Source organism: Sinocyclocheilus anshuiensis, unplaced genomic scaffold (assembly GCF_001515605.1).
Source record: "Sinocyclocheilus anshuiensis isolate Anshui unplaced genomic scaffold, SAMN03320099.WGS_v1.1 scaffold1132, whole genome shotgun sequence".
In the NCBI taxonomy this organism is placed as follows: Eukaryota; Metazoa; Chordata; class Actinopteri; order Cypriniformes; family Cyprinidae; genus Sinocyclocheilus; species Sinocyclocheilus anshuiensis.
Window position 1 is genome coordinate 418,667 of NW_015552678.1, and position 12,444 is coordinate 431,110.

Consider the following 12,444-nt stretch of genomic DNA (forward strand, 5'->3'; position numbering starts at 1 on the left):
TTTTGCGCAGCTCGTCAGTGCACAACGGCTCTGTGTAGTTAATGCTGCTCAATGTGAAAGCCCGCAGGTGATGGAGATTTACCGCTGATTGCAGAACCGGCTTTACTGATAAGATGCGAGTTAAATATCGCATGCGATTTATCGTGCAGCCCTACTTGTCACTATAGTAGTGAGTGAATAAGTATTAGTGACTGAATATAATAGATACTAGTCACTACTGAAATAAATACTAATTTGTAATGAATAGTTACTAGAGAAATAATAAGAAAACATAGCAATCACTCTGAGATTACTTATGAGTAATTAAAACATGAAAACGAGTAATAACAGTAGACTTTAGTTAAAGGTATGTATGTTAAAACAGCTTGCCATTGAATGCTTTCTTTCTGCCAAAAATTGATAAAATGGCATGAGCATCTGTCGCCTGTGGCGCTGCTCTCCAACAAATAGCCTGTTTTACCTTTGTGGCATTGTCAGGTTGTTTCAGTGTTCAGAATGAAAAAAAAATTCTTGACAAGTTGAATACATGTCTTTTCATCAATGTTTTGTGATGTTTCCTTTATATGCTTTATACATTTTTGAGGTTAAAATGGTTTTGTGAGCCATGTATTTTCTAATTTTGCGTTTGTTTTTCTTTCTTCCATCAGGTTGTCCAGGAGTTCAATACACTTGTGGCCCTCTATCGGGAATTGGTTATCTCTATTGGAGAGATTTCCGTTGATTGTCCCTCTCTTCGTGCGGAAATACACAAGACGCGCACAAAAGGCTGTGAGATGGCACAGACTGCACATCAAAACCTTTCTGCAATATCAGGGTAAAAACACATATACATGCATACAGATATTTGATTGTGGATGCAAAGAGTCATATATTTACATTACATATTAACAGTACATTTTAATGTGGCATTAGCTTTGTTTAAAATTAATGTCTTATTTTTATTTATTTTTTATTCATTTTTTTTATTTCTTTCACAAAAATCGATTTGTTATCAAGCAATAATTAGCTTGTAGTACCCCTTCGGCCCCCCTAGGGGTCATGGGCCCCCTATTGAAATCATGTCATATATTATGAAACTGTGACAAAATTTCACCTTCACAGCAACATAAGGTTATAAATATCAGCTGGTGCTGACTGGCATATCATGCACTATATTTGACGAGCAGGGTAAATGCGAATTAAGTTGTAAATTATGCTTTCTACTGTGCATTTACCATAAATCACAGGGCTGTTACATGATTTCATATTCTAAGAACACAATAAATCAATACCACAGCTTTTGATTAGAAATGGCCAAATTGTCCCCCCAATATTTGAAATTCTTGCACTGCTCTGCTGCACTCGATTACGCACCTCTGTTTGCTGTTAGGACGACAAAAGGTTTTAAAGTTACATTTTTAAGCTGGTCTGTCTCAGTGTATTGACAGTGTTTGTCAATGTCAAAATAATTGAGATGGTCAGTTGAATTAAACAAGGTGAGGTTTACTGTACATAGAAACCCAGCGTGAATTCCAGCACCAAGCTTCAGTTTTAACATTGATAGAGAGCAAGGTAAGTTGAAAGTAATGAAACAACCGACAGTGATATAAAGTGATTCAAACCAGCCTAAAACTGAATCAAAATTAAAACTGAATGTGATGAAACAACATTTTGCATTTTCAACATATTAAGCATACAAATAAGAGTGAATGTGTGCATATTTGAACATATTATTTGCAAATAATTCTCTAAAAATGATTCCTTAACAACTAGAAATAGACCTAGCGTTTTATTTCTTTATACTTCATTAAAAATGGTTTGCTACAATGGTCAAGGCGTGGTTATGGCCTTGATTTACATGATTTATCTTTTATGCATGCATTCGGTGCATCTCTCTGTTCCAAGTAATTCAATAACGGGAAAAAGAACAAGAAAATAAAGTATCCACCATGCCACAGCATTACACCTGGGAATTACAGAGCAGTAATTACAGGCGTAGGATTCTGAGAAATATGGTTTTCTGAGAACTCTCACTCGCCACTGAGCTAATATGTTTAGAGCTCTAGATTGTCTGTACAGCCTTGTAAACATGCTGCTCAGAAATAGTCAAAACATCTACTTAGGGAGATATACTCAATATTCATGATATATTCACAATGATTTTGCTGCCATGATGAACATAGGCATGATTTCAATGGGCTTTTTATTTGGTCATTAAGTTTCATTAAGACAGTGTCATTTTAGTTTCAGGGGCCTATAAACTATTAAGACTGATGTTTTAATAGCAAAAATGGTGTTAGAACTGGTAAGTTTGATACATTTTTGTGAATCAGTTCTGTTTCAATATTTCAACTCAACTCAATTTGCATTCGGTCTGCTTCACATTTTAATTATTATTTTATTTTTTTTATCTTGTGTTATATTCTGTGCATTTAAATGAATAAATGAAATGAATTTAGCCATAATTGCTTTTAATTCAGTTTTTAATGTTTGAATTTTTGAATCTACAGTGGCTGTTTAATTGTAATGATGGTCCTACAGATTGGAAAAAGGCACTAAGCAATTTCAGTGCAAATAATAAATACAAATATATTGAATTGAATATTAATCAAAAGTCTGAAAAATACCAAGATATACAGTAAATGCTATAGCTGTATTGTCCAGCATGACATACAATGTGTCCGAGATGATTTCCGTCACTGGTCACTTATTGAGGACTGTGAGGCATAGGAACGCAGGGATATGTATCTTGTGAGAAATTAGACAGGTTGAAGCGCAGGGCTCTGGGCCAGAACTCTGCAGAATCCAGATCTAAGATGCATTATTGATGCTTTTTTTTTCACAGCCCAGAAGATGGAGAAATACATCCGGAGATCTGCCGCCTCTTCATCCAGCTGCAGTGCTGTCTGGAAATGTACCTGACGGAGATGCTGAAGTCTGTGTGTCTGCTGGGATCCCTGCAGCTCCACAGGAAAGGTAATGCCGTGAGGGCGCCCCTAGGCTCTTAGCAGGAAACAGCCACACCAGCGACAGGAAATTGGTGTTGATGAAGCCTGGCTTGTCCAGCTGTAGAGCTTTCCAGTGGCTTGATATTTGCAGGAGTCGACACTGCTAGTTTCTGTGAATTGTATCTTATTTGAGCTTATCAGAAACTGTAAATATGGATGCCCTGGGAACAGGTTGACTTGTTGCCCTGGGGTCAAACCTTGAGATGACATATTTTGACCATTTCTGTTTAGAGTCCGTTGGTGATGTCTCACTGTATGTGTTCCAGGAAAACATTTTTCAGGAGCTACAAAGGTAGAAAGTAAGAAAGAGGACAGTGACATCCCAATCCTGGAAGACACGTCATCCACTCTGCCGGACTGTCCGCAGACATACTTCCTGGTGGCCACAGACATTGAGAATATCGAGAGGTGAATAGTCTGAGCTGCTGAACAGGATCTTTATTTTTTTTTCTATGAAACTGACCGTTTGAAACTGAAACGGTTCCTCGATGTTCTAGGGACATGACAGAAATGAAAAATCTGCTAAGCAAACTCAGGGAGACCATGCCTTTACCACTGAAGAACCAAGGTAATATCTCTCAACTTTCTGAATATTTTACCAACAAATTCATAGAAAAATTGTACAACCATTCAAATGTTTGGGGCTGTAAGATTGTCTGTTTTTGAAAGGGTCAAGAGTCTTATGCTCACCAAGGCAACATTAATTTGATAAAAAAATACAGTAAAACAGTAATATTGTAAAATAGTATTTAAAATTTTTTTGTCTATTTTAATATATTTTTAAAATTTAATTTATTCCTTTGATAGCAAAGTTAATTTTCAGCAGATACTACTCAAGTCTTCAGTGTCACATGATCCTTTAGAAATAATTCTAATATGATGAGTTGCTGATCAAGAAATATTTCTTATTGTCAATGTTAAAAACAGCTGTTTAATATTTTTATGGAAACCGCAATACTTTTTTACTTTGATGAATAGAAAGTTTAAAAGAACTCCATTTATCTGAAATCCATTTGAATATTTTGTAACATTGTAAATATCTCTACTGCAATTTTTTATTAATGCATCCTTTCTGAATAAAAGTATCAATTTCTTAAAATAAAACAGTACTGACCCCAAACTTTTGAACGGTAATATATTAAGATTCACTTAGCATTAAAGATGTCCTTATACCTAAAAGGATTATTTGCCAGAAAATAATATTAATAGTAATATTAATGTAGCTGCTTCAAGTGACCACATTTTTATTTCCATTTTGCAAATTTCAGAATATCGCAACATTTAGATTTTATTTCAAAATTAGATTTGCAACTAGTTAATGTTGGCTAGATGGTAACAAATGTTGAATCAGTGTTCATATATAAGGTCCTTCAGTATTATCAGCAGCTTTCGCGTTGCCCAATAGCTAATTTCCCTCCTCCATCCCCAGCTCCTCCTCTCGTCCAGTCAGGATTCAGTCTTCTGATTCCCCTTTGAAACAGACTCATTTCTAAAATGTTTACATAAAATTACTGAACATTAATGATATCTGCAATACATTTATGTTGGTTCTGTTCTGTTTACCCTGGGGGATTATCGCTGCTCTCCCTGCTCTCATCCATGCTAGGCTGCATGGATGCGCAGGGAGTTCTTGCCCAGAACAGAACCATACCGCCAATCCTAACTGCATGCTAATTGCCAGTCATATTTGACGATAATGGTCCTGACAGAAATAATGTTTTGTTAAATGTATAACATATATGATGACCAATGAAAGGACAGATGATTCATTAATGTTTGCTCCATTAATCTTTACATTTATCTGTTTTCGTATCAATACAGATGACAGCAGTTTGTTGAATCTGACACCATACCCGTTGGTCCGGCAGAGGAAGCGGCGTTTCTTTGGCCTCTGTTGTCTGGTGTCCAGCTAAGAGCTCTCTCTCCCAGAATCCAGTCACAAATGACTGCGTTTCCTCACAATGTGTGACACTCACCAATCAACAGTACTACTGCCATTTCCCAAACCAGTGCTTTCTTTTGGTGAGTTCTGTCCAATTTCCTACTGCTATGAGAATAAATAGTAATATCTGTGTAACATCAGTAGTCATACAAACACAATATAATATTTGATCAGTACGACAGATTTTCATTTTTAACTGAATGTTCGTCTACATTATGCTTAGTAAAGAAAATGGTTTGTAGTATGAATACTGCTGTTCATGTTTGTCCACACGATTCATATGCTGTGCTTTTTGTCAAGACAGGTGTTTTAATGAGGCGTTCAAGAGTGCTAATTAGAGCAGAGGTTATGCTGAACATTAAAAAAAATATATATATATATATATATATATATATTGCAACATGAGTGAATGTCCTATCGGTTGGTTCTTTTGATCTGATTTTTTGCTGTTACCATGTTTTTACAACAGTATTATTTAGTCTTCCATAAACCGAAATCCTGTAACATTTTTCGTTTTGTTTCAGCCTTTAGGAGTATATAATACCTGAAGAAGCCTTTGTAAATAAAGAATATATCTATAAATGGACATTTTAGAGATGTACATATAAAATGTAAACCTAGCGCTCTGAATTATTTTTCAAAACTGTGATTCTTTTAAAGAGATTGTCAGTAAAGGGTGGCATGTCTATCCATCTGGTGTGATATAAGTCCAGATTGGAGGGGCTCAGCATGGGTCTTGCTTATTAATAACAGTTCTAAATGTGTCAGGCATGGTGAAGATACTGTAGTGTTTATGAAAAGGCACAGTGTCATTTTACATTGGTAATAAACCTTTTTTTAATGATTTAACAAACTGGAACTTTGTGTCTTGTGTTAGAAATGGTTTTAACATACAAAATACCACAAGAAAAGGTACAGATATTAATCTGTGGAATAATAAAAGTCAGTATCAATAGGTATTACCCTCTTTTCAGAGAAACTCAGATCAGTCAGATTTTCAGTAAGAAACAATATAAACCATCTGATATCCACCCTATTATCCACAATTCTCAGAACAACCCTCTGACAGGTCACAGGCTCCAATTTCAACGTCTCCCATTAAATTTATCACGTTTGGATCTCAGTCAGTTATAGGTAATTGGATTTGTTAGCACATTAATAGGGAGACTGTGAAATTCACACCTGGCAGCAGTGCCTACCCTTTTACTTTCTCGCAACAATGCTGAAGCAGTAATGGAGGGTGCAAAAAAAAAACGTTTACAGGAACAGACATGGTTTTCAGGTTAATTATTTGGCTGCAGTGCTGACGCTGGAAAAGCTGTTGGCGGAATCCGGGCTGGTTGTCAGGAGTTTGGCAGGACGTCTGGAGCTGGCTCAATATGATGCTGTCCAGAGCCCAGTGGAAGTCCAGAACAGGTTGACAGGAATACACGGCAATGTTGGTTTAACTTGTGCTTTCTTATTTTTTTTGCTGGTTATTAGGCTAACCAAAAAGTTAAGGAAAGTGAAGACACGTAGTTTTGCTTGATTTTTGTCTGCCACTGATTCTCATTTTATTCTATGACATAAAATACATGAGTAAACACTCCCTTGTGATTTTATTTTTTAAAGCTTTTACTTGTCTTGAAAAAGGCAGTTAAATGGGACTACAGAGGTTGTCTGGGACATTAAATATCATAAAAGCAAACAGGAAAACTTGTCTACTCACTAGTCAACTATGCCCCTGTTTTAACTCAAGCTTTCATGAAAAAATATTTTTTAAATAAAGAGATGGAAGCTTTGTGACGCTGAAGTCATGTGACTGTGGAGTAGTTTTTTTATTGTAAATTTAGGGTACAAAATTAATTTACACTATTTAATTCATAAGTGAGGCTCTGAGATTATGGCTGACAGGGTTGAATGCTGACAATGTGGACTGCTTCTCCTTTCCATTTCCTCACAGCCGCCTCACATTCTGTCATTGTCACTGGTGCAGACGCTCCTTCCTGCTGCACGCACACATGGATCCAAGCGTCCAGGGATGAGCATTCCTCACTTGTCTTCCAACAGCAGCTGTTTGCTCTACAATTACACAATTTTTGTAGCCAAGCATTCCTGAATGCAACACTGCAACATTTTAAGTCTTTAAAATAGCACTTTTCTTATCAGGTTCAAAAATACATTAGCAAGAATTGACATTTTCAGGCCATGGGTTCCCTCAGGAATTTCAAATGGGTTTTTCAAAAGGCAGTTTTCAATTTCTGTGGTTAGCATTATTTGAAGAGATGGCCATGATTTGTTTCACAACATTAAAGCATTGGGCTACATTCATGTTTTGGTATGAAAGCATGTACTTCATGTTAAACAATCAGTCAAGTCGTGTTAACCACAGACATTCAAAATGCCAAAATAAATGTCAAAGTGTCTTCACACTCAGTTTTACATGTTACAAAATGACCCTTTTGAAAAAGAAGTGTGATTAATTGATTGTCATTATTTTTGTTTTCTTTGCGCACAAAAAGTATTCTCGTAGCTTCATAAAATTACGGTTGAACCACTGATGTCACATGGACTATTTTAACAATGTCCTTACTACATTTCTAGGCTTTGAACGTGGTAGTTGCATTGCTGTCTATGCAGGGTCAGAAAGCTCACCCAAAAATATCAAAATATGTGTTCCGAAGATGAACAAAGGTTTTATGGGTTTGGAACGACATGTGAGTAATTAATGAAAGAATTTAAATTTTTGGGTGAACTATCCCTTAAGCATATTTTTTTAGGTATATTATTTCCTTATTAAGTACTCTTTTTAAAAATATGCTAAAGTGCACTTCTTTTTCACGAGGGGATGTGTGCCATTCTTTTATTTTGTATTTTAAAATCCCTCACCATCACACGTCTCCCAGAGCAAGTGGTGGATGAGTGATGTGGCCACTGGCAGGCACTGTCTTCAGCAAGCGTGTACTGATGTCCCAGACAGCGCATAGCCTGTACTTTACACAGACTCAGTGTCCGTGTCCGACCGCGCTTCTCATCAGTGGCACATATCTCCAAGAAAGACCTGCAGAAGACAGAAAAAAATCCTTTATTAAACTGAAAATAAAATGTGTGGGTTTTGGTGGATGGCTGTATAAAAATGCCTTATGACATTTACATGATTTTGTAAAAAAATGTTTGTTTGTTTTTTGCATTTGTGTAATGTGCATGCTAAAGCCTTCCTGTCTGGGAACATACTTGCACTCGTGGGGTACTTTACAGACACATTTGTCCTTTGCCAGGTTCTTCCATGGCTGGCATTGCACTGGCACATGGCTGACTTAAAAACTAGTGGGAAAACAAATAACTTTTACTCACACTACATTTTTATGCATCAATACATTTCAAAATTTGTCAAATGACCTTGTAATGATTGTCACTTTACAAAGTTTGAGTAATGTGTTTCATTTCCTTCATTTTGACATTGTGTACAAAACAGCACAGCTTCCACACTAGTTTTATACCTGTGAGACACCTGGTTTCTTTTGGTTGCGGTGACCAGGAAAGGCCAGCATTGCACTGAATCTCAGCCGGACCTTCTCTGAGTTTCCCTTCAGGGCAGGAAAGTGAGACAGCTTCACCGATGTTATACGTAAGCTTCCACGGGCTTCCAGTGACATCTGGAGGAAGCTGAGGTAGATCACATAATGTTTCTGCAGACAGCAAGCAACATTTATTATAAAACATATATAACTTATTTATGGTTTCTCATGTCTCTGAAATGTAAAATATAAAAATAAAAAAGTTAATATTTAAACAATGAAAGAACAATCATTCTAAATATCTTAAATGCATAACAAAAATTATATTATGTATTTATATCATATATATAGTATTAATAAAACATGGTTTCTAATTTCTCTGTATAAATGTATAAATAATAATATAAAAATAATAAAAGTTATAAAAATTCATAAAGTAATTATTTTATACACAATATAAAACAAACATACTATTTAACAATATGAAACATGAAATGAAACATGGTTTCTCATTCTCTAAAATGTATAATTAAAATAATTAAAACAGCAATAATTATTATATATGTTACATAAAATATATATTACAAACGTGTAATTATGTTTATATCATTTAATATTTAAGTGAAATATAAATAATCTTAAAGTTACTAATGAATCTTTTTTGTTATTTACTTATATATTGGTTAATTATATCTATTTCATTTCATTTGTTATTGTTTATTTATTTATTTATTTTTCTGTCCATCTGAGTTAATATGAATGGGGGGATTGTGGAAGGGATTAATAATGGACAATATCCTACTGTTCACCTTGTTATCATCATTTCAATCTGTATTGTCACACAAAATACCAATAGAAAGATTTGAAGTAAAGTTACTAATGAATCATTAAGTATTTGTGAAACATGGTTTATGTATAAATAGTTTCAATAATTATATACAGAATATAAAATGCATAATATATGATCATACATCATATATTCATACATCATACATAATATGATTTCTCAACCAGTTCAGATTTTCTTGGCATTCTGCTGTAGGATCCCTGATCAGGTGAAAGCCCTCAATACATGCATACTCAATCTTACTGCCCACTGGATATGCATCTTTGGGGTACTGCAATTAGGGGAAGACGACAACATTATAACATATCAAAAAACACATTCAATCATATTCTAATAATAATATAATTATAATTATTATTACCAAAACAAACCCATTAGCGAGGAAGGGGGGCGTTTTACAACTTTTCCTGGGTGTGAATGAATTTTCAAAGCAGTGAGGCTCCATCGTACTGAAAACAGGTCAAAACCAATAAGTCAGGTTTCCACATAGTGGCAGTGTTGTTGCACAGTAACTTTCTCTGGGTCTCTAGCATCTTGTAAAGAACAGCTTATTACAGCTTTTCAGAACAGAGCTTTGTGCTGTTGAACAGTCTGGTGACCTTTCCTCACGGTAGGTAATCTAATTCATCATCACAGGCTGTGGTCTCCACAGCGTTCCCAATACAGTCCCTGCCGCCTGAAGGAGTGACTCCAGCGCTTCTGACCTTCCCTGCTGGAGCTCCATGAAGACCAACAGGCCCAGTCTCCATGGATCACTCCTAAGACACAAAGACACGAACTGGACACTCAGGAACAAGTATAGTGACCCCCCAAAAATATTTGGATACTTAAGCTATGCTTAAAAATGAATAAATGAAATATAAATTGAGCATGTTTATATTTACAGCACATTCCCAATCTCATATCATAAAGTAAAATCATACACTAAAAATGAGAAAAAGTGTAAAATAAAATGTTTTTAGTTATTATAAAATAAATGTTTACATTTATAAATGAATGCAGTTAAATGTATATATTTTTTAATTACACTATTACTGTTTCGTTATGATTTCAAAAGATTGAATTCATTCGCTAAATCACCATTACACAATTGTCTTCATGTTTATACATACAGTATAATAATACTCTAAATATGGATAAAGAATATCCATATCTTCTGAAAGTGGGGATATTCTGGAACTGGGCCACATCCATATCACTCTTCATGATCAGCAGATTTTTGGACTAAAAGGAGAACAAAGTTCCATATTTTAATATTTGGGTACGTGTTGTTTAAGCCATTGACATTTTTTAAAGCAACATTAACCTTGTTTAGTTTATTGTTTAGTTGAAGAAACTTGACAACTAATGTGAATTAATCTAACCATATTGTAAAGCATTACCAAGCCACATTTAATGGTAAAAAAAAGTTTCACACATTTTTTTGAAAGGGGTTAGCACCGTGTCGCAATGAGAAATGCAAGTAGTGATTACGAGGTCAAAAAATAAATAAATAAAAATAAATAAATAAATAATACAATAATAAAATAAAATAAAATAAAATAAATGTGCCAAAGACATGTAAAGCCACACAGTGCTCGAATGTCACATAGATTTGTTAGCAACAGACAACCAAACGTAAACTGCCTCAGTGCTCAGTTTATGTTTTATTCATGAACTGTTAAAAAAAAAAAAGTTCACCGCCTGTTTTTAGTTTTAGGTTCTGTTTAGTTTTAGTTTCCAGAATCTGAGGAGAAAATGTTAAAAATATTGAACAGTGATGAGTGATGAGACAGTTTTACCTTTGCAGTACTTCAGAAGACTTAAAACAACAAGAGCGGATGTGTGTCAGCATGTACACACTCACAGGTCACATGCTCATCCTTTCAACCAATGGTAATAACCACATACATATGCAAATAAGAATGTTAAATGTACAGAACCTGACAGGCCAGGACGAATTACTAACCCAGCATAAAACACAGTGAAATATGAAACAATCCCCAATATATGTTCAAATAATTTCAAGAGTTAATGTCAATATTATATAGTGAATATGTCGAAACATACAGTACCTGTGACTGTAACAGCTCATCATGGAAGACATAATCATCATGCCCATAAGTTGTGCCTGTTGTTCTTGAATGATGCTCAATGTGATTAAGGTAGTGCCAAGTGCTGTCATAGTGCTGATTCATCTGTAAAATCATTTTTTGCTGTGACCTGGCAAAAACAAATGCAGAAACTGAGACAAAAAACCTTGAAAGAAAGTCCCCAGGAGAAAGAAAGAGAGAAATTATTCAACACCTCTAAAAACTTTTTACCTTCTTAAGACTTTCAAATAGGAAAAAGTTGCAATATATCAAATTAAGACTGGCAGTGAAAACGTTCTCCATAACCCTCCTCTAGAGGACAGACCTGAGCCGGTATACATGACTTGAGTGCGGGTTGAGAATGAGCTCCCAGTGCAAGGCTGACCACCAAACTGAGGGTAGACTGCAATGGAGCGGCTCTGTGTCTGTAATGTCCCCATATGTCAATATACAGGTACCGCAACTGCATTTGTGCAAATGTATTCAGCGTACTAGACTGCATGCAGTTATTTAGTGTGAGATAAATGTACACTTTTACAATGATGCAAGTCTAAGGAAAGGTCAGAAACAAAGCACTGCTTTACAAACAAAGCTTTTCATAGAACTGACTTCACTGCCTTCACCCAAGTGTCCTATTAGAGTATATTGCAATATACAGTATACATTAGAGTTTACTAAAATATGAATATGCCACAAAGTATTCAAATAAAAAAAATCTATAGATTTATCACATTTTTCGAATTTTATGTTGTTATATGATGCAATTACATTCTAAAGTGTGACTTCAGTGTCAAACACTTTTGGGGCCACTATCTATGAATATTGTATGTTCTATCACATTAAAACTGCCATACATTTAATTTCAGAAGAAAATTAAATACATACATACATACACACACACATACATACATAATATTTAATTTCATAAATAAATACCTACATACAAGCTTACGTAAATAATTCTTATTTAATGCTTTTATCCAAAGCATTATACATTGCATTCAAACTATACATTTTGTTTTCAAGTTATACAGACAGACAGACAGACAGACAGATAGATAGATAGATAGATAGATAGATAGATAGATAGATAGATAGA

At 34.9% G+C, this 12,444-nt stretch overlaps 1 protein-coding gene and 1 pseudogene across 3 annotated transcripts in view; one reads left to right on the plus strand and one right to left on the minus strand.

Moving 5' to 3' along the window:
* LOC107667524 (regulator of G-protein signaling 7-binding protein A-like) overlaps positions 1-5,728 on the plus strand; it is an 8,758-nt gene extending 3,030 nt beyond the window's left edge. For all 3 annotated transcript variants that reach the window (XM_016459200.1, XM_016459201.1, XM_016459202.1), the window contains 5 exons: positions 648-814; positions 2,825-2,955; positions 3,254-3,395; positions 3,485-3,555; positions 4,809-5,728. In XM_016459200.1, the coding sequence (XP_016314686.1) occupies positions 648-814; positions 2,825-2,955; positions 3,254-3,395; positions 3,485-3,555; positions 4,809-4,900 (603 nt within the window). In that variant the 3' untranslated portion in view covers positions 4,901-5,728. The remainder of the gene's footprint in view (positions 1-647; positions 815-2,824; positions 2,956-3,253; positions 3,396-3,484; positions 3,556-4,808) is intronic.
* Positions 5,729-6,737: 1,009 nt separating this feature from the next.
* LOC107667513 (complement component C7-like) lies at positions 6,738-11,785 on the minus strand (annotated as a pseudogene).
* Positions 11,786-12,444: the final 659 nt, after the last annotated feature.